Genomic DNA, 22,717 nt, shown 5'->3' on the forward strand with positions numbered 1-22,717 from the left:
GAGAGCTGACACAGAAAGTGACATTGAGGCATTTGTATGCCAGCTGTATGAGCCTCGTACTACAGTTGTGGATGTGGGCAAGCTGAGGTGGAGACTGTTTACCAAGAAACAGCTAGAGGCACAGAAGCTGCCACCAACACGGGGAGCTTTACATGAAGCCATTGCTCGTGCACATTTCCAGGCCATGGTGTGGCATCAGGCTGATGTACCGGACCCCCAGCTTCCACAACCAACAGAACATGGATGGAGAGCAGAAGGAGATCAGCTGGTGCCCATCACAACCAAGGACCCTCCAGCCCCAGCTGCCATCACACATCTAATCAAATGTAACTGCAAGAAGACCCAATGCATGTCTCACTGCTCATGCAGGTCTCAGCATCTCAACTGTTCTGAGATGTGTATGTGTGGGGCAGATGAAGAGGTGTGTGGTAACACGGGTCAGGAGCGCCCCATGGGAATCGATAACACTGATGATGAGGAGGATGGAGATCCTTCAATGTAACAATGAACACTGCCAACTAAAAATATTGCACAAAGACATTATAAGTGTACATTTGAACACTAAAGTCCAGCCTTTATGTGATTTAGAAGTGAAAATGATGGAAAAAAATATATATATGTGTTGGCATAAGTGCGTGAAAATCCAAGATGGCTGCCATAAGAACCCTTTTGATCATATGTAGGTGTATAAATGTGTGTTTATTGGATTAAGTATCCGCAAATATGTACATTTGGACACCAAAATTAACACTCTAGGTCATTTAGAAGCCAAGATAATGACAATTTCGGTTTTCAACAAACGCCATTTTGATAATCCAAAATGGCCGCTATAAAGAACTTGAAAAAAATGGAGACATATTTTTTCTACAACTTCTATCATCCCTAAAGACAACCCAACCAGTGTCCACAAATTAACATTTGAATTCAACGGGAAAACATTGGCCCCCCCACTATAACCTGGTTACCATCGATGCTTTACTTGCATGCTTACAAGCATACGCTATCCCTTTCACCCTCACAAAACCTGGCGTTCCAACGCCGTCCGTACATTCCACCAACGCTCTCCCTGTTACACACCACACCTCTCGCGCACACTTTGGTCCACACCTCTCCTCCGTAACACTCACCATGGGCGTGCACTCTTGCATCCACCCACTAACGCGCTCACATGGGCTCTCCCACACCCGCGCCATGACCAATTCAGGTGTGCTTTCTCGCACACGTTCCACCACCACCTTACTCTCCGTGCCACACTTCGTACACCCCGACGTGCATTCTCGCTCGCACTCGGTTTCACACTCGCGCTCCGATGTGCCCTCTCGCACCTGCGCCATCACCAACTCACTATTCGTGTCACACTCCGTACACCCCGACGTGCATTCTCGCTCGCACTCGGTTTCACACTCGCGCTCCGATGTGCCCTCTCGCACCTGCGCCATCTGCAAACTTTTTATTTGGTTAGTGAGCACCACATTATGAGTTGAGCACCGACCTTGCACATATTCCGCTATCTCCTCCCTTATTTCTCTCTTAGTTTCTGTCCGTCTCTTCTTAATTTCACTCACCTCTTCCTCCACTTCCTCTAATTTTTGTTTAACCTCTTTTATTTCTCGGTGCGTCTCTTCAAGTTCGTCCTCTAAGGCTACCGTAACCGTCTCTATGTGCATCCTCACCTGCCGGTCCTTTGTCTCCATTATCTCTGTCACCTCCTCCACCCTCATTGTCAGTTCCTCCCGTACCATCTGACATTGCCTCTGCGTCGCTATTAATTCGTTTTTAATTTCTTTTTGTGTCGCCTTTAACCCTCCTAGTACCGCAGTGTTCTTTTGAACCTGCTCCACTAACTTCGTTTGTCCCTCCGTCAGCTGTTCCACCTCCTCCGTCAGATCTTCTATTCCCCCTTGTAACTTTGCCGTATTATTTCTCACCTCTTTCTCCATACGCTTCTCCCCTCGCTTTACCTCCTCGCGTAGCCCCGAAACCTCCTCACTTACCCCTCGTCGTATCTCCTCCATCTCTTTTGTAGATGCCACCCTCATCTGTCCCAATTCATCCCTCTGAGCATCCAGTTTGGTTTCTACCCCGATTTTCACCTCCTCTATCTGCTCTCCCATTTGTTTGATTTCCCTGGCAGATTGTTCCCCTATTTCCCGCAATTTGCCTTCCATCCTATTTTCTAACCCCATTAACCCATTTTTCACCTCTTTTATCCCATTGTCTAACCCCTCAAATTTGTCGTCTAACTTCCCAAATTTCTTGTCTAATCCCTCACCGGTACCCCTCGCTTCGTCCCTCATTACCCCCATTTGGTTTCCCATTACCCCCATTTGGCCCTCCAATCGCTCACCCTGAGCATCCATCCGGTTCCCCATTACCCCCATTTGCCCCATAATGGCCCCCATCATTCTGCTTTCCATTCGTTCCATAATGTCGTTTTCTTTCTGCATTTCCACCATGAATTGGGCCATGAAGGCTTGCATTTGGGCCACCGTTGGTAGTACCAAGGGTGCGGCCGCAGCTGCCCCAACCTCGTGCGCAAGAGCGCCATTTTGTGCACCTGATACCCCCTCAACCGCCTCCTCATTGCTCTCCTCCTCCCTTTCTTTCCCTAAGTCCTGGGTTACCCCTAACCCGTCTATTTCCCCCACCGACATCCGATCGCCTTGATTGTCCATGGCGCGATCTCAAAATTCGGGTTTTATATTTTCGTAAAACAAAATCAAATTTCGCCGTTATAATTTCGAGCGCGTGAAACGCGCTCCGGATCGAATTCTACTTCCCAACACCAATTGTTACCCTAATGGTACAATTGGTGTTCCAAAATTTGGGCCTAACAAATTTAGTCCCAGGTCCGAATCCAACTCCACGACACCAAATGTTACAGACGCGGCTTTTAGATGTTATATTGACCGAGCGGTGGTGTATTTAACCGCGTCCGAACAGTTACTCCCCGATTAAAACCCGATTCCACCCGACGTTGACCAGATCGCCCCACAGATATTCAATCGGGAAATCTCTAAAGCGACCGAAAGAGAATGAAAAAGAAGAAGAAGAAGAATACGGAGGAAGAACAGATTTTATTATACACACACAAGCAATGGATGGAAGAAGCAGTAACACAGCGAATCGTTAACTTACACTATTCATTCTTACTTAACCCCAAGACAATGAGTAGGACAGGACGTTCACACTTACACAGGGGATATATGCAGGCAGGTAAGGCTTGAGATGGATTGCTTGAGAGGGAGGCAAGGTCGGGAGGCCGCAGTTCGCAATTCCTCGCGGTTTTGGCGGGAAACCCTCCGTCGTGTCTCCACTGCGGTAGACGTCACGCGCTGGTTCGGCACACCTGCTCCTTTTCTTGGGGTGGGGCCGTCTCCCTCCTTTCAGCGCGTCTCTCCAAAGCTGGTTTCCTTGACGAGTACCTCTCCTCTTTGGCTTGGAGCGTTTCGCATCTCACCGCCTCTTGGTGCAGTCTCTTTGCTCATCTCCCAAGGCCTCTCCAAGTCATCTCCTAAAGCAGTCCCTTACAGTCGCTTTTATCACCTCGAGCGAAATCAAGCCGCCGACTTCGAGGGCATGCCTACCGGGTCACTCACCGCGGTGTTGATTGGCTGTTAGGGCTGGTTCACTCCTTCCCTCTTATGACGAGGTGGAGACACGCCTTTCTAATTCTTCCCCAACCCTACCTCGTGGCCAATGGTGGTTTGAAGAAAACCGGCCAAAATGCGGAAGGCAATTGGAAGGGAGGTTTTGGGGAAATTGGAAGGGCCTACGCTTATTTTGTTTGATACAATGCAAAGTCAATCTAGTGGGAAAACACATATTTAGCCTACATGGAATAAGGAAATACACTATTTAAAAGATATATCGTGACCTGCGTGTAAGTTTCATGCAATTAACTAGGACGCCGACTGCGACCATTATTTACATTAACAGGGTGTTACCGTACTTTTGTAACGTTCACATTGTAACGTTTCCACATTCGTTACAATATATATATATATATATATATATATATATATATATATATATATATATATATATATATATGTATATATATATATTGTTACAGTTTTTAGAACTTTCACATCAAATTTAGTATTAAAATTCCTTATAAATAACCCCTGTGTACATTTCCCCCTTAATTGGCTGTTAATTGAATTAATGAGCACCTTAGCTAGTCCATGTACAAGCACGTAGCCAATCATAGAACCTCTCTATAGATATATCATTATTTTATGTTTCAGTTAAGGCCATGTGTCCACTAGTCGACCTTACGCTGCACCAAATCAAATAAGATAGATCCCCTGTTCAATCGTCCCAAAGCCTACATTACCAACTGCATTCGCCCTCCATTAAGCACGTGGTCAGCTCGGAGAAGAAGGGCGTCGCCCACCCGTCGTCATCGTGGGCGGAGCCAGGGAGAGCCCGTGCCCACCAATCGGCACTGCAGAGAGCGACCCGGTAGGCGTGCCCTCTTAGCCCGCGGCTTGATCTCGGGAAGAGCAATAAAAGGGTGGTGGAGGGACTGCTTATGCAGATGATTGAGGGAGCCAGATGAGCGAGGGGGCCAGATGAGAGATGAGCGAGGGGGCCAGATGAGAGATGAGCGAGGGGGCCAGATGAGAGAGAAGGGATTCGGCGGCAACAGATACGGCAGAGCAAAATGAGGACAAAGAGAGGAGTGATCCAGCCGAACCGAGAGAGAGAGAGACGGGAGGGGGTGCTCGTATTGGGGCAATAGGCCGAGACCCTCTAGGCCCTATTGTCGGTCGATGAGACACGAAGCTGTTTTGCCAGGTTTTCGCCTCGAGCCCGTAGCGTGAACCACGAGCGTGGACCTCAACGCCCGACCCATCTGCCCCAGACCTTCCTGCCGAACCATCCGCCTGGATTCTTCTCCCCCCGCCATCTTTACCATTGCCATTCCATCCTTTCGTGTAAGTGTGTTTGTTCTGTGCTGGGCGTTTGATAAGTTAAGCCTGTATAAGCTTGCCCTGTGTCTGCTTCTTCTTCTTCCCTTGTATATGCCCCTTCTTTCGTTTCCTCTTCGGGTTTCTGTACATAATTAATAATAAATATCTGTTCCTTCTTACCTTTGGTTTCTTCTTTCTCATCCGATCGCTTTCGTGATTTCTGTCAATTGAGTTCCTGTGGTGCAATTTCGGCCAACGCTTTAGGAATCGGGTTAGTCTTTGCTAACGGCTCGAACTTCGGGTTGCTAAAACCGCTCAGCAACTAGTCCATCTAAAACCATGGTTCGAGCGGGAGTCCCTCCCCTGCTTTGTGGTCAGGAGTGGCACTCAGGTCCTTGGGACTTTTCATTGACCAATTACCCTGGCTGCTCCCGAACGGAAGGAGCGTTGGGATTTCCAGGACTCACGCCGGTCAGTTACAGACAAGGGGCTAACCCCTCCTTGATAAGGGGAAGGCCGACGTCTGAGATCCGTAACAATATATATATATATATATATATACATACATACATATATATATATATATATATATATATATATATATATATATATATATATATATATATATATATATATACATATATATATATATATATACGTATATTGTTACGGACGCGGTTTAGATGTTATTTACCGAGCGGTGGTATTGCCGCGACCTAACAGTTCCCCCGATTCTTCCCCAACTCACCCGATTCACCCAGACGTTGGCCAAATCGCGCTATGCCAAATCAATGATAGAAAGGACACGACGACTGGGAAAGAGGAAACGACGCAAGGGGTACAGTTCTCAAGACCTCCGGAGGAGGGCATAATTACAGTGGTGGAGAAAAGGGGTAGATTACAAGGCAGAGTGAGGTAAAGACACAGAAGAGATGGGCACTTAATTACCGTCTTATCTTATCCCAGACAGACCACAGACAAACGGAACAAGGCGGACTTACACAGGGATTGATGGCAGGAAGGGACAGGTAGGTCGATAGCACAAGGTGCACCTTGGCTCGGGGACAGGATAAAGCACGGTCCAGTCCAGAAGATGCGGGGAGGCCTCACAGCGCTCGGAAGGGACGTCTTTCTTGCTTCAAGCTCAGCGCGCATCTGACGTCACCTCCCTCTCCCTGCGCATGCTCAGCGGGGAGTGACACGCCCTCGGCTGGTTGGCTCCGCCCCACTGGGGCCGGTCCGCCGCTTCCATTGGGTGCGGGGGTTACCGGGCTCCGCCCTTGACGAGGAGCTGACAGGGAGCCCCTATTTGGTAACCCCGTCGAGCACATGTTCGATGGCGGCTCGTTGGGAAGGCCTGGTGCCCTCCCAACACCCCCTACCAACCAAGCCGGAGTGAGGACGCGCACTTCCCGCACCCGCCGCTGCCGTTGCTGTTGTTGTTGTTGCTGAACCGTGAGGAAGAGCTGCGGGGAGGTATCGGGAGGTCCTAAACTTCCTAACGGTGCCATACAATCACATTCTGGTGCAACGAAGGGTCAGAATTAATGGAAACGAGTCCTTAACTGACATAGACTAAGAATAACTAGCAAGATGTCCTATAGTTGTCTTACATGAGATGCGGTGAACCTGGGCACGACATTTAATGGGGGAAATAGGGGGAGGTCGGGTCTACAGAGTGTTGTTTACAGAAAATGGGACTAGGGAATGGGGGATTGGGGATAGTTGGGAAGTATTGAGGAAATAGGGGAATATTTACAAGCGGATATGGATGGATGCAAATCCCATATCCGCAACAATATATATATATATATATATATATATATATATATATATATATATATATATATATATATATATATATATATATATATATATATATATATATATATATATACACATATATACAGTCACGTGAAAAAGTAAGTACACCCCATGTAAAGTTTTGACTTTTTCAACACATTTCAACATACAGCTATTTGATCTTCATTTCAACAATATTGATAGATATAGTCAGGTTCACTATGTTTTTTCGTTCAAAATTTTGGTAGATTAGCAAAACTATACATTTTTGGAATATTCAGAGCATGAGGAATCCAAAAATTAATGTTTACATTTGCGTAGACACCTTTGCGAAAATGACACTCAGGACAGTGATGAAGATCTGTAAAAGCATATTCCTGAACGGTATAGACCTCGTAGATCCTGTGTATAGGACTTGTAGTTCAGTCTGATACTACCTATAACTTCCTATAACAACCTATAACTTTAAAGGACTTGCAATATCATGTATTATGTAATACAGTTATATCACAAATATAAAGACAATGGTTTTCAATTACCTTTGTTTGTTGCTTTTCTATAATCCTGAGCACTATTTTGAGGCCTTTATTGGATTCCTTGACCCAGAAAACATAGGATTAGCATATTTAATTAAGTCTCTAGGTTGACTAGAAGCCGAGATAGCGCAAAATATGTATTTTATGGCGACCATTTTCAAAATCCAAAATGGCGGCCATGCAGGTGTCTGTGCAAATGCCAACATTGATTTTCAGATTCTCCATGCTCTGAAGATTCCAAAAATGTACAGGTTTGCTAATCCCAAAATTTTGAAAGAAATTCTATTTGTTGACATAGTGAACCTGACTATCTTCATCACTGTCCTGAGTGTCATTTTCGCAAAGGTGTCTACGCAAATGTAAACATTAATTTTTGGATTCCTCATGCTCTGAATATTCCAAAAATGTATAGTTTTGCTAATCTACCAAAATTTTGAACGAAATTATATTCGTTAACATCGTGAACTTGACTAATATAGGTGATATAATATAACAAATATCATGAACATTTACATTTTGTAGTCCATTGTATAATTTAAATAAACATAAATGCAAATTTCGCATGTGGAAAAAGTAAGTACACCCCTACATTTATCACTCCTTCAAATACCTAAAATTGGAATCAGGTGCACCAGCTCAGGTGCAAATGATTAGAACATCGTTAGAGAGGATCTTGGAGGAACCTGTCTTATTTAAACCTCAGACATTTAGCTTGGTTTGCTCTTTGTTGTTGAAGTGTGCAGCGTCACCATGCCTAGATCAAAAGAGCACTCTGAGGCCTTCAGAAAGAAGGTTATGGATGCCTACGAGTCTGGGAAGGGATTTAAAAAGATCTCCAAACAATTTGAAATCAATCATTCGACTGTCCGGAAGTTCATATACAAGTGGAGAAGATTCCAAACAACTGCCAACTTGTTCAGGCCAGGCCGCCCCAGCAAGTTCAGCCCGAGAGCAGACCGAAAGATGCTGAAAGAACTCTCCAAGAACCCCAGAATGTCATCACGCGACCGACAAGTAGCTCTTGCCACTGTTGTTGTCAAAGTGCACGAGTCTACCATTAGAAAGAGGCTGCACAAATTTGAACTACATGGGAGGTGTGCCAGGAGGAAACCTTTGCTGTCCAGAAAGAACATCAGGGCAAGACTAAAGTTTGCCAATGAACACCTAGGCAAAGACCAGCACTTCTGGAACAATGTGCTCTGGACAGATGAGTCAAAGGTAGAGCTATTTGGCCACAGTACCAGAAGACATGTTTGGCGAAAACCAAAGACAGCATTTGACCACAAGAACCTGATACCAACTGTAAAGCATGGTGGTGGAAATATTATGGTTTAGGGCAGCTTTGCTGCATCAGGGCCTCGGCAGCTCACCATCATAGAATCCACTATGAATTCTTCATTGTACCAGAGGGTGCTTGAGGATAATGTGAGGCCATCTGTCGGGAAGTTGAAGCTCAACCGAAGGTGGACCTTGCAACATGACGATGACCCTAAACATACCAGTAAATCCACCAAGGAATGGCTGAAAAGAAAGAAATGGAGGGTCCTGGAATGGCCAAGTCAAAGCCCGGATCTAAATCCCATCGAGATGTTGTGGGGGGATTTGAAACGATCTGTGCATGCAAGAAACCCCTCAAGCATCGCACAGCAGAAAGAATTCTGCATGGAGGAATTGGGCAAAAATTTCTCCCAGTGGATGTCAGAGACTGGTGGACAGTCATAAGAAACGCCTACTTGAGGTTGTTTCTGCCAAAGGGGGCAATACCACCTATTGGAGCCAAGGGTGTACTTACTTTTTCCACATGCGAAATTTTCATTTATGTTTATTTAAATTATACAATGGACTACAAAATGTAAATGTTTCATGATATTTGTTATATTATATCACCTTTATCTATCAATATTGTTGAAATGAATATCAAATAGCTGTATGTTGAAATATGTTGAAAAAGTCAAAACTTTACATGGGGTGTACTTACGTTTTCACATGACTGTATATATATGTATATATATATATATATATATGTGCAGCGTCTGTCCTGTGTTGTGTTGTCTTGTCACTGAACTACTTTCTCAAACTTTTGTGAAATCGTACCAAACTTCTGGTATGCACATATCACAAAATAATTGTTTGAATTATGATTGGTTTAAGCCATGACAAAACGGCAACTCGGGTACAGTCATTTATCTATACTAGGGCATGCCCGTACTATATATATATCTAAAATTATATCCCCCCCCCCCCCCCCTCTATTTACATGAAATGGTTTGGTCCAAAGCGAACGGCTTGCGAGTACGGTGACAATCCCCCCCCTCTATTTACATGGAATGGTTTGGTCCAAAGCGAACGGCTTGCGGAGTTTGGTAAAGAAATCGCCATAGCGTGCACAAACGCGCAGGAAAGCGAAAGAATCGCAAATTAGTTTTAATTAGTTTTAAAACATAGTTTAACGCCAACATAGTTTGCCAACGTGAAATAAATGAATACGCTCTCAAATGTGCCGTCCGAGGCAGAGTCTGTTCGCCACGTTCGGCACACGTGATAGCTCGCTGCTCTCTGATTGGTTGAATCGTTTTTTGGACATAGTTCGGTAACTACTTGTCCGATTAATATGAAACCTTGAAAAGGCACATCCTCAGGTCCCCAGCAATATACCTGGCAAGTTTCAAGTATATCGGACCCGTGGTTGTCGAGAAACAGCGGTCACAGACAAACACACAGACATACACACATACACACACACACACAGAGATTACTGGAATTATAGATAGATATCTACACATCTGGGCAGTGTCTCTGTTGTCACTTAACGACTCCCTCAAACTTTTGTTTTCGTGGTTGTGAAGTGTTTTTAATAACGTCGTGGTGGTTTTTAATCACGTGGTGGTGAGGTATTTTGAATTATGTGGTGGTCAGGTGTTTTTAAATGACGTGGTGGTGAGGTATTTTTAAATCACATGGTGGTAAGGTGTTTTTAAATCACATGGTGGTGAGGTGTTTTGAATTATGTGGTGGTGAGGTGTTTTTAAATGACGTGGTGGTGAGGTGTTTTTAATTTCGTGGCTGTGAGGTGTTTTTAATTTCGTGGTGGTGAGGTGTTTTGAATTACGTGGTGGTGAGGTGTTTTGAATTATGTGGTGGTGAGGTGTTTTGAATTACTTGGTGGTGAGGTGTTTTAAATGACGTGGTGGTGAGGTGTTTTGAATTAGTTGGTGGTGAGGTGTTTTTAATTTCGTGGCTGTGAGGTGTTTTTCTACGTGTTTTATGGCTGTGAGGTGTTTTTAATTTTGTGGTGGTGAGGTGTTTTTATTACGTGTTTTATGGCTGTGAGGTGTTTTTATTAAGTGTTTTATGGCTGTGAGGTGTTTTTATTTCGTGTTTTATGGCTGTGAGGTGTTTTTAATTTTGTGGTGGTGAGGTGTTTTTATTACGTGTTTTATGGCTGTGAGGTGTTTTTAATTTCGTGGTGGTGAGGTGTTTGTATTACGTGTTTTATGGCTGTGAGGTGTTTTTATTACGTGTTTTATGGCTGTGATGTGTTTTTATTACGTGTTTTATGGCTGTGAGGTGTTTTTATTACGTGTTTTATGGCTGTGAGGTGTTTTTATTACGTGTTTTATGGCTGTGAGGTGTTTTTAATTTCGTGGTGGTGAGGTGTTTTTATTACGTGTTTTATGGCTGTGAGGTGTTTTTATTACGTGTTTTATGGCTGTGAGGTGTTTTTAATTCTGTGGTGGTGTGTTTTCATTATGTGTTTTATGGCTGTGAGGTGTTTATAATTTCGTGGTGGTGAGGTGTTTTTAATTTCGTGGTGGTGAGGTGTTTTTATTACATGTTTGATGGTTGTGAGGTGTTTTTAATTTTGTGGTGGTGAGGTGTTTTTATTATGTGTTTTATGGCTGTGAGGTGTTTTTATTACGTGTTTGATGGCTGTGAGGTGTTTTCAAATCGTGGTGGTGAGGTGTTTTTAATTTTGTGGTGGTGAGGTGTTTTTATTACGTGTTTTATGGCTGTGGGGTGTTTTGAATTACGTGGTGGTGCAGTGTTTTGAATTACGTGGTGGTGAGGTGTAATCGTCCCAAACTTCCAGTCTGCCCCTACCCCTCCCCTATGTGTGTGCTGAGGGGTTCTTTCTTGAAAAAAAAACATTCAACCTAAATCTTCAACCTAAATTGCCTATAAAAATGTAATATCACAAACACAACAAATACATTTGTGCAAAGTAATTGTTTGTATTATGATTGGTGTAAATCATGACAACACAGCAACTCAGGTACAGTCATTGGACTCAACTAAAATAAGCCCGTTCCTCAGTAACGACCTCAGCTAGTATGTATATATATATATATTATGTATATATATATATATATATATATATATATATATATATATATATATATATATATATATATATATATATATATATATATATATATATATACAGACTTGGCATTTAATATGGAATATTTTTTTCTTCTTGACTTGGGTTTACTTTCTTAACTCAGTATATCAATCTGGTGAGTTTCTTTTACACTTTGGTGATTTATTTGTTAAAAGAACCATGTCACTGATTGTCTGTCGCAGCAAGAAGTCAACAACAGGATTATATCACAGGTGGCGTGGCAAAATGTACGGACAGGTGTATTTGACGATTGGCTTCACAGTCGGGTATACAAGGGTTGTTGCGTTCTGTATTAGTGGAAAACAACTGCTGCACGTCTCCAAAAGTTATTGCCGCTTCCTCTGGAGATGGTCCGTCAACTCGACAATGCTGTTTGTCATGGAGTGGTGGCTTTACGAAATTATGGCATGAAACAGCGTGCTATTGCTCGGCAGTATGGCATCTCTCAAGGTCAGGTGTCAAAGATCCTGAAATGAAATGCTCAGAGGGGTGTCCCTACTCCAATACCGAGGACAGGACGTCCCCACAGAACCACAAGGAGGGATGATCGCCAGCTGCACCGGTTAGTCCGCAATGGCCGTACCAAGTCAGCTAATCGGCTTAGGGCTGAGTGGCAGCAACTGACAAATGTGCCTGTATCCAGAAGGCTAGTCAACCAACGACTGGTTCAAGCAGGCTATCGTGCCAGGCGTCCCCTGAGAAAACCACGCCTGACCAGACAACACCACCAGCACCGATTGCAGTGGGCCAGAGAGCACCGTCAATGATAGCCAGGACATAGGAATCACGTGATCTTCAGTGTCGAGTCTAGATTTCTGGTCCATCGTCAAGATGGCCCCGTCCGAGTGCGCAGACAAGTGCATGAAGCCTACAACAAAGATTGTATAGTGCCAAGAGTCCAAGCTGGAGGTGGTGGGGTGATTGTTTGGGCTGCTTTTCATACAGGGGGCAAAACTGACCTGGTTGTTCTGAATGGAAACCCGAACCAGTTCAAGTACAGGGCCATTCTGGAAGAAACATTCCTCTTTTCTCCCGCCTCTGGAACAAACTCCCACACTCACTTCAATCACACTCCTCCCTCCAGGTCTTCAAAACAGCTGTTCACCACCATCTCTTATCTTCCCCCATCCAAAACCTTGATCTTTTCTACCCCCACTAATTCACCCCAGATCCACCTTGTTTGAAATTCCAACTTCTTTCCTGGAAGTCTTGGCAGTGTCCATATGTTTTATACCTCTCCCACCCCCCCCCCCCCTTCCCATGCCTCCCCCCCAAAGCCCTCTCCCTCCCACAGTTCTCTCGATGTCTCCATGTCTCTCGGTCCCTGCTCTCAAATGTTGTGTTTGTGTCCTTCCCCCTCTCTCCCCATCTTGTCTACCGCTCCCGATGTTATTTGTTTTGTGTGTCTGTTTGTCTTTCTGTGTGATTAATGTTCGCTCTTTCACGAGCCTCGATCTTGTATACAACAACAACAAAAAAACAACAAAAAAAAAAACATTGCTTCCATTTGCTCGTGCAGCCTTTCGAGGAAACTTTGTCTTCCAAGATGACAATGCACGGCCTCATCGTGCTCGCATGATCCAACACTTTTTTGCGGACTGTGGTGTGGATCATATGGAGTGGCCTGCCATGTCCCTGGATATGAATCCGAAAGAGAACTTGTGGGGAGAATTAACGCGTCAAATCGACCACTTGGACCAGCAGCCGACCTCTGTGCGTGAATTGCAGCAGGCTATTGTCACTGCATGGCAAGCGATTCCTGTCCAAACCTTGGCAAATCTCGTGAACAGCATGCCTCAACGTGTACGTGCTCTCCTGAATGCTCGTGGGGGTTACACAAAGTACTGAACTGTAATTTTACTGTCCGTAATCAAAGTCGTAATTTAACTTTTGTTTTTGTTTAAATAATTTTTGGCTAATGTGCAAAATAAAGAGATACTTCTGGAAAACGTACAGAAGTTTAACACAGTACTGTCCATGAATTGAGTTCGATATCAGTTTACATCACTTTCAAGGATCAATTTATTTGTTTCGAAATGTCAAATGTGGCTTTTGTTTCTTTTAAAGGTCACATTAACAAAATCTAGAATAATTTCAACATAATTCGAATGAACTTTTGGTTCTAAAGAGGAGTTGATGGATATAAGACATTTTGAAAAGTAAGTTCACCCCCACAAAAAAAATATTCCATATTAAATGCCAAGTCTGTATGTATGTATATATATATATACAGGGTGGGCGGAAAGTCGATCCCTATTTTAGATTGGTAAAAAAAGTCGAACATTATCAATTTATTTGAAAAGAAGTAATTTGAAAAGGTAGGCACAAAGGTTACGTTTTCTCTAGAAAAGGGTTGCCACTCTTGCAAAAGGGTTGCCACTCTTGCCACCAGCTTCTGGAGCCGCCCAGGAATGGCGTCCACTGACTTCAGTAGGAACTCCGGCGGGATGGAAGACATGATTTCCCGAATACGGTCCTCCAGTTCTTCCAATGTCCTCGGTTTGGTGGGGTACACTTCTTCCTTTGCCCACCCCCAAAGAAAGAAGTCGCACGGTGTCAAGTCGGGGCTCCTGGCTGGCCATTCATTTGGACCACGACGACCCATCCAACGCCCTGGGAAGTTGACGTCCAGCCAGTCACGAACGACATGAGCAAAATGCGGAGGGGCGCCATCTTGCATAAATATCAGATCGTCGATATTCTCCCATGTGCTGACAACCGGCCAGACCTCGTCTCGCAACATAGCCAGGTACCGCTCAGCATTGGTGTTGCGCAGAAGGAACGGGCCCACAACCTTATCCGAGGTCATACCACACCACACCGTTACCTTTGGCGGATTCTGCATTTTTTCAGCGCAAACCACAGGATCCTCTCCTGCCCAGTAGTGGCAGTTGTGACGGTTGACAAAGCCTCCGACGTGGAACACCGCCTCGTCGCTCCAGAGGATGTTGCGGAAGAGAGGGGGCCAGTCTTCATGCCAAGCCAGCATGATTTCCCCGAACTCCATGCGAATGTCGCAGTCTTCGTCCGAGAGAGACGTTAAAGTTGTACAACGTTAAAGTTAATTGTACAACGTTAAAGAACACAGCACAATACTATATAGTAATACACTCGCATTTTATACATAATTTATAAGTACTTTAAAATAGGGAGCGACTTTCCACCCACCCTGTATATAAAGTAATGACTTGCCGTTGGGATTAAAATCAAATGAATCCATCTTCACTGAGGAGAGGCTTCCGTGTTGTCTTACTGTGTTGCAGTCAGACAGGCACAACAAGGTGCTTGGACTCGGTGGGAATGTGTGCGGTTGAGGACATTTTAATGGCAAGAGATTTGGAGGATGGAGCCAATATTGTTGAGTTTCCTGTTGCAGGCAGGTGTTGGGCTAGCGGCTAGGGTGCCGGCTTAGGATACCTAGGATCCTGGGTTCGAATCCCGGTCGATCGCTGAATTAACGCCAGGGGGGTTGACTCAGCCTGTCATCTCAGCCTGTCATCCTTCCGAGGTCGGCTAATTGAGTACCAGTTCACTGGTAATTTCCTGTTTGTCGTTAAAGGTGGCAAAAAGGGTTGGCGTCAGGAAGGGCATCCGGCTGTAAAACATTGCTTCAAAAAGGGGACCAAAAAACAACAACAACCACGGTTCCCGAAAAAGGCCAACCCCCGCTTTGCGGGGGAAAATGGCCTCTGAAGGTGGTTATTTTCCTGTTGCAGGCAACGTATGATGTGCTTCCGTCACCAGTAAACTTGAGATTGTGGGGGTTGTTGCAGGAGGAGAGATGTTCTTTGTGTGGAGGTTTGGGAACAGTGCAGCATTCACTGAGTGCATGCTCAGTAGCATTGGCAGCAGGAAGATAAAAGTGGCAGCATGATCAGGTGCTGGCGGTGGTAGTGCAGATGGTGCAACAAGAGGTGCTGAGATCGAGAGAGGGGAGAGTGGAGAAGGATACTGATGGGGGAGAGGTGATGTTTGTCAAAAAGGGCCAAGTGGTAAGAGGTGGAAAGAGGAGGAGGTGGAAAACAAGAGGGCTGTCAGATGCTTGTTATTGGCAGGTGGTGGCAGACCTAAACCACAATTGGTATTCCCAGAGGAGATCTGTGTGACAAGGTTGCGGCCTGACATTGTCATCTGGTCAGGTGCAACAAGACAGGTCATCTTAAGGGAATTGTCTGTACCTTGAGAAGAGAACATGGAGGAGGTGCACGAGAGGAAGAGAGGAAAGTACAGTGAGCTGCAGGCAGAGTGTCGGGAGAAGGGTTGGCGAGTTTCTTGTCAGCCATTTGAGGTGGGGGTGTCGAGGGTATATTGGCAATTCCTTTTCTGCATTTCTTGCTCGGCTTGGAGTGTGTTGGACAGAAAGAAGGAGGATGTGTGACAAGGTGGCCCAGGTTGCCTTGAAAGGTTCACTTTGGATATGGATGAAGTTTATGGAGGCATGTCGAACGGTGTAGGTTAAGGTTGTGGGTGGTGTTTCATTTCAGTCTGAAGGGGAAGTGACTGAGCACGCAAGAGAAATGGAGATGTGTGAATGGTGTGTGTGTGTGTGTGTGTGTGTGTGTGTGTGTGTGTGTGTGTGTGTGTGTGTGTGTGTGTGTGTGTGTGTGTTGCAGGAGTGGGTGCGGTTTTGCATGAATGTCCTGGTGGAATGGTGCCCATCCCTCCTGCAGAATTCCAGACGCTGGTGGACTCCATGCCACGGCTCATACAGTCTGTACTGGCCACACGTGGTGGCCCCATACCCTATGATTACTTTACATTGATGTTTCCCAAAAAATTTTATCCACTACCTGTATATATTATACACATCATGGCTCCAAACTGCTAATATAAACGATCAGTTTGTTAATTTTTGTCTACTTGGGTCAATCTATTCATTACATTGACAAAATGGCACAATGTTTGACCCGATATCCCTTCCCAACCCAATTATTTATTTTCTATCAACGTCTTCATAAATCGGACGTGGTACAGACACCATCTTGGAAAAAAGCTGCACAGATATATCTCTGAAATCGCTCAATGGAAAAAATTGAAGCATGGCTCATTGTCAACTACTCCCTATGGGGAATAAGATATGTTAATGATGACGTCATAATTCGACAAGTATAACGCTTCATCCGATAAGTATGAAATTGTTTTTTGCCCTGCGCCCGCGAAGCGAAAATCAGGGTTAGGCATTCAAATGCGTATGTGCCTGCATTTTAAAAACTCATTTTCTCGGCAACCGTTGGTCCGATTGACACAAAACTTTACCGTAGGAGAGCCTCTGCCTGTGGGATTTTTTTATTCATAATTATGACGTCATCGGTCACGTGGTACGGACCCCATCTTGGAAAACGTTACACCTCCACATTTCCCAAACCGCTCATGGAAAAAATTGAAAAATGGTTCATTGTCAAGTACTCCACTTGGGGAATAAGATATGTTAATGATGGTCTTAATAAAGGTGATGATGACGTCATAAATCGACAAGTACAACGCTTGATTCAATCAGCACCTCTATATCTCCGAACCCCCCCCCCCCCCCCCCATTGAAAAAATTGAAACATGGCTCATTGTAAAGAACTCCGCATGGGGAACTAGAACGGCACTCAGTAGAGACCTCCACCTGGTTGGCCATATCACTCAATGGTGAAGAATCACTTTAAAAATACTAGCTGGATTCATATTCAGATCTTCACCAAAATTGAATCGCTTCTTCCTTGTCACACACACAACCTGTCCAACAAGTTTCGTCCAAATCCGTCCACAACTTATTGAGATATTCTGCTATGTATCGTTTTTGTCCCGATCTCCCAATGGTGAAGATTCACTTTAAAAATTCTAGTAGCCGGATCCGAATCCGCATCTTGACCAAAATCTAATCATTTTATCCTTGTCACATACGGTACCTCTCTGCCAAATTTCGTCCGAATCCGTCCACAACTTTCAGATATTTTGTTCACAAACGGAAAGACAGACAAACGGACAAACAGACAGACAGGGGTGAAAACATAACCTCCATCCACCTTTGGTGGCGGAGGTAATAATGGCTGTTAACAATGATGTCATAATACGACAAGTAGAATGTTTAGTCCGATCAATTTGAAATTTATTGAGCGTGATCTATGCAACAATTTTATTGGAGAATGTAAATTTATGATGTCATCGGTCACGTGGTCTGGTAGAAATTGGATCTAGGCGAAAATCTTCTTCTCTGAAACCGCTTAACAGATCAAAGTGAAACTTTAACCAATTGATCAACTGCCCATGGGAATTATGTTTTGATAAAGATGACATCAGTCACATGGTCTAGTAGCCATATTGCATTAAAGAAAAAACAAGAGAAAAATGACCACAGTGTGGTCACCAGCTGCGACGTGTAGAATCATGAGGATATCCGTTGCAATATGCGCTACCAAATTGGCCGTCATTAAATTATACGCATGCACTAGCGTCTTTTTGTCTTTCAGCTAAATTTATTCTGGTTTCTTCAAACAAATCGCGATTTTAGTCCGCGATGTTCTCACCTCATACCAACGCACGTCCGAGTGTATGCGCATGCGCTATTCAAAAAGGCACCCCAACAACAAGAACAACAACACGGTCCTCTCATAGAGCTGCTCGTCGCAGCTAAAAAAAACCCTTAAAAACTAAAGTTGGCTCGACCAAGTACTTCTCAAGACTACATGGAGTAAGTATTCCATGAATACCATCTAGTGTCATATAAGTATTATTGAGCACAAGGAGTCTAACTACTGGACTTGCTCTTATAATCTGGGACCTTTTAATGCCGTGCTTGGCATCGCCCTAATTGCCAGTGTGGATGCGACCCGACAAGGGACCACCATAGTATAAATAAAGTGCATTTTGTAGTGTCTCTGATTAGGATCGCAACATCTTCAGCACAACACTACGGATATTTGGTGAATAATCTGTAAAAAGGTGGATTTATTTGTTGTATTACATACACATACATGTTGACCACTGCGAAGCCGATCTGGAGCATGAGTGGGACGACGTGGAATGGAGTACAGCGATGTCAGGTTCTACAATGTCTAGATGTATACCTGCGGTTGTGTATACGTTCCCAAAATGATTTGCTCAAAATGGTGGAAAATCGTTTTTTGGAAGCATGTTGATGAAACTTTTAATCGTTTTGACTTCTGCATCCGAGCACACCTTTGCATTTTTTTTTTTGAGGAATTCTCTTCGATGGAGTGCTGATGAACATTTTCCAGCAAGACGTACTGACATTTCTTGAATGTTTCTGATATTAAAAAATAACTTTAGGAATGATTTTTTGTTTGCCTAGTACTTAGGCCTGTTTGATCAAAGTCCCACGATGTTGTCCTCTTCTCCCTCGCAGCACCATTCAGCCCAGAAACCGACAGCTGGGAGCGTTTGAACTCCTTGGGGGACGGCATAGGACGATACAACGTGCTGAGTTTCCGACGCAAAGACAACGGGCGACATTCGTACGTCCCAGCAGGACACTGGGCACGGCAGCTGCACCTGAACCCCGCACGTATGGCATGGCCGCGGTTCGCCCACAACCTGGTGCCCAGCTCACAGTGCAGCGCGCCGTGTGCCCGCAACGAGGTAAAGAGCGTGCAGCCGGGGGAGATGTGCTGCTGGATCTGCGTGCGGTGCCATCCGCACGAGTTCCTTCTGGACGAGTTTACGTGCTACGATTGCGGTGCGGGTCGTTGGCCAACAAGCGACCTCGCCGGCTGCTACATCCTCCCTGCACGGCACATCACCTGGACCGATGCCTGGGCCTTGGTGCCGGTGACTCTAGCGTGCCTGGGAATGGTGTGCACCATTTTGGTCTCGTTCGTCTTCTACAGGTACGGCAGCACACCCATCGTGAAGGCCTCTGGTCGTGAGCTCTGCTTGATACTCCTCATCGGAGTCTTCACGTGCTACGCGGTCACTTTCCTGGAGATCGCCAGGCCCTCCATGGTCATCTGCGCTCTCAGGCGTCTGGGTCTTGGTACCTCCTTCACGGTGTGCTACGCCGCGCTGCTCACCAAGACCAACCGCATAGCGCGGATCTTCGGCAATACCAGCGACGGCGCTCAGCGCCTCAGGTTCATCAGCCCTGCTTCCCAGGTGTTTATCTGCATGACCCTAGTGGCCTGCCAGGTGTTGTCGGTGGTCGTGTGGCTCGTCATCGAACCACCGGGTGTGCGGCGCGAACCTTCACCAGAGAGGCGTGATGTCGTCATCCTCAGGTGCAACGCGAGTGATGCGTCCGTGCTCTTTTCCCTGGTCTTCGATGTGGTCCTCGTGGTGTTGTGCACAGTGTACGCCTTCAAGACGCGGAAGTGTCCAGAAAACTTCAATGAGGCCAAGTTCATTGGCTTCACCATGTATACCACATGCATCATATGGCTTGCATTCCTGCCGATCTTCTACGTTACATCAAGTGATTACAGGGTACGATTACAGCACAGGGATATTACAGCCAAGTCTGGGATACTAGATAAAACTTGAAAGTGTGGCTCACCAATTTTGTAAGGGGAACGTGCCAATGTAGCCATGTTTTTTTATTTGTTTGTTTTTTGTATACAAGATCGAGACTCGTGTAAGAGCTAACATCACAAAAAAAAAAAAAAACGGACACATAAAAAAAACATATAATAAAGGGAGCGGGAGACAAGATGGGGGGAGAGAGGGAAGCACACAAACACAACAGTAGAGAACAAGGACATCGGGAGATCTGTGGGAGGGAGAGGGTTTGGGGGGAGGAGGCATGGGAAGGGGGCGGGGGTGGAAGAGGTAAAAACACATGTACACTGCTCGGACTTCCAGGAAAGAAGTTGCTATTTCAAAAAAAGTCGATCTCGGGTGAAATTAATAGGGGTAGAAGAGATCAAGGTTTTGGATGGGGAAAGATAAGAGATGGTGGTGAACAGCTGTTTTAAAGACCTGGAGGGAGCATTGGGATTGAAGAGAGTGAGGGAGTTTGTTCCAGAGGCGGGAGAAAAGAGGAATGAAGGAGTGAAGGTGAGCAGAGAGTCTTGGTTTTGGCAGTTTAACCATAAGAGGGTTGCAGGCAGATCTTGTGCGACCTGTAGGAATATTTGGGGGATAGAGCCCAGAAAGAGCTGGGGCAGCAAGGCCGGTGAGGAGTCGGTAGAAGACAGAAAGACCACCAACCTGCCTGCGGTGAGTGAGTGAGAGGCCCTCAGAGTTAGCTTCAGTTCAGTTATGTTGGTGTATTTCTTGAGATTCTTTGCTCGTGTTTGCTGGTTTAATCTTCTTTAACTGCCACAATTATTCCGACATTCTTGCAGGGTTGGCCTGGAGAAGTTTGGCCCAAGTCTTTCATGAACGAGCTAGCCAGACCTGGACGTTTGATTACGGTTAGGGCAGGGATTTGGCCATACAATAGCTCATTTAGATCTATAACGAACTGCGAGATCTATAACGTCCACTAAACGGGACGCCCAGTTTACCGTCCATCTGAGGGACGGCATGCACATTGATGCCTCACCCTGCCTGTGAAACACCGGGATGGCAGTTTATAGCTGGGTCGGGATTTGAACCCAGATTAGATGGCCCAGAGGCTGGTGTGCATACCTCTCGGGCCTAGCCATCCTGCCAGCCCCTCAATTACTGGCTTAAGACTCTAAAATATGTGATTCTGCTCCCTCTTGTGGATAAGCATCAAAAAGTAGCTGCTGATCACATTTTAGACGTGCTGCTGTAATTTATATTGTACCATTTGTATTTGTACAAACATGTATTTACTGCAAATAATTCACTACCTACCCCGCCACCTGCCACCCAGGTACAAACAACCACACTCTGCGTCTCGGTAAGCCTCAGCGGTTCTGTCGTGCTGGGATGCCTCTTCGCTCCCAAAGTCCACGCCATCCTATTCCAACCACATAAAAACGTGGCTAGCATCCGCAGCAACACAGCACGTTGCAGCCTCACCACTGGCGCAACGACTCCTGCACCAGGTTGGTCCAGCCCTCACCATCATGTTGCCATGGCTACAGCATCCAGCAAATGTTTTTTGTTTCACGATTCTTGCTTCTGTCATGAAGAAAGTACTCCAAGATAAAATAGCTGGTGTTCTAAACCGATAGTAATTCATTACTTTTTAAATTGATAATGCTCTCCTTTATACGTCACTGGCGCGTGAGGTCATTTTTACTCCCGCCAGGGAGTAATGCATTCACTCGTGTCCGTGTGTGTGTGTGTCCGTGTGTGTGTGTGTGTGTGTTTGTGTGTTTGTGAACAGGATATCTGGAAAAGTTCTGAACGGATTTGGATGAAAGTTGGTGGGATGATTGCCCTTGGGATAAGGAAGGATTGATTAGTTTTTGGTGAAGCTCAGGATATTATTCCCGATCCAGGAATTTTTTGAAGGATTGTTTACCATTTGAAGATAGGGCTCATTTTTTTTAAACATTATCTTCTATATATTCTATATTTAACATTGTGATATGAAAATAGTTTTCATATTTGTTGTAAATGTAGTTTAAACTCGTGGTTATGCGTTAGAGCGGTGTATTTTTTTTAGCAGCGTCGTCTTCAATGTTCATTTTTTTCTTCTAATAAAGACATATTCTGTCATTTTAAAACCACCAAAGTGTGTATTAGGTTTCGCCGTTTCATAAAATGTATCGTTTGATACGTATAATGCTTTAAAACTGTTTTTTTTTTTTTTACCTCAGAAATGGTATCAACATTTAGCTCAGCGAATGTCATTCGCGGTGTCAGTATTTGATGAACTTATAAAGACTTAGTTCCAGATTTGTCAATGGCTGAGGTATATTAACAAACGAATAAAACAGATTTGGCAAAATTCCAACTTTTTTTTAAAAGATCGCATATTCACCCAGGGTTGTGAGATGCTGAAGAAGAAGAAACCTCGCATGGGCTTCCCAGACCAAATAAATAATTCTGGTTCTGGCTCTGCGATTTTCAGGTTTATTACTCCCGCCAGGGAGTAATGCATTCGATCGTGTCTGTCCGTGTGTGTATGTGTTCGTATGTTCGTGTGTTCGTGAACAAGATATCTGGAAAAGTTCTGAACGGATTTGGATGAAAGTTGG

At 44.9% G+C, this 22,717-nt stretch overlaps 1 protein-coding gene across 2 annotated transcripts in view; it reads left to right on the forward strand.

The window, feature by feature from the left end:
• GRM3 (glutamate metabotropic receptor 3) overlaps positions 1-22,717 on the forward strand; it is a 129,897-nt gene that overhangs the window by 104,123 nt on the left and 3,057 nt on the right. For both annotated transcript variants that reach the window (XM_068114102.2, XM_068114103.2), the window contains exons 5-6: positions 19,012-20,084; positions 21,442-21,616. In XM_068114102.2, the coding sequence (XP_067970203.2) occupies positions 19,012-20,084; positions 21,442-21,616 (1,248 nt within the window). The remainder of the gene's footprint in view (positions 1-19,011; positions 20,085-21,441; positions 21,617-22,717) is intronic.

Source organism: Myxine glutinosa, chromosome 4 (assembly GCF_964187855.1).
Source record: "Myxine glutinosa chromosome 4, kmMyxGlut1.1, whole genome shotgun sequence".
Lineage (NCBI taxonomy): Eukaryota > Metazoa > Chordata > Myxini > Myxiniformes > Myxinidae > Myxine > Myxine glutinosa.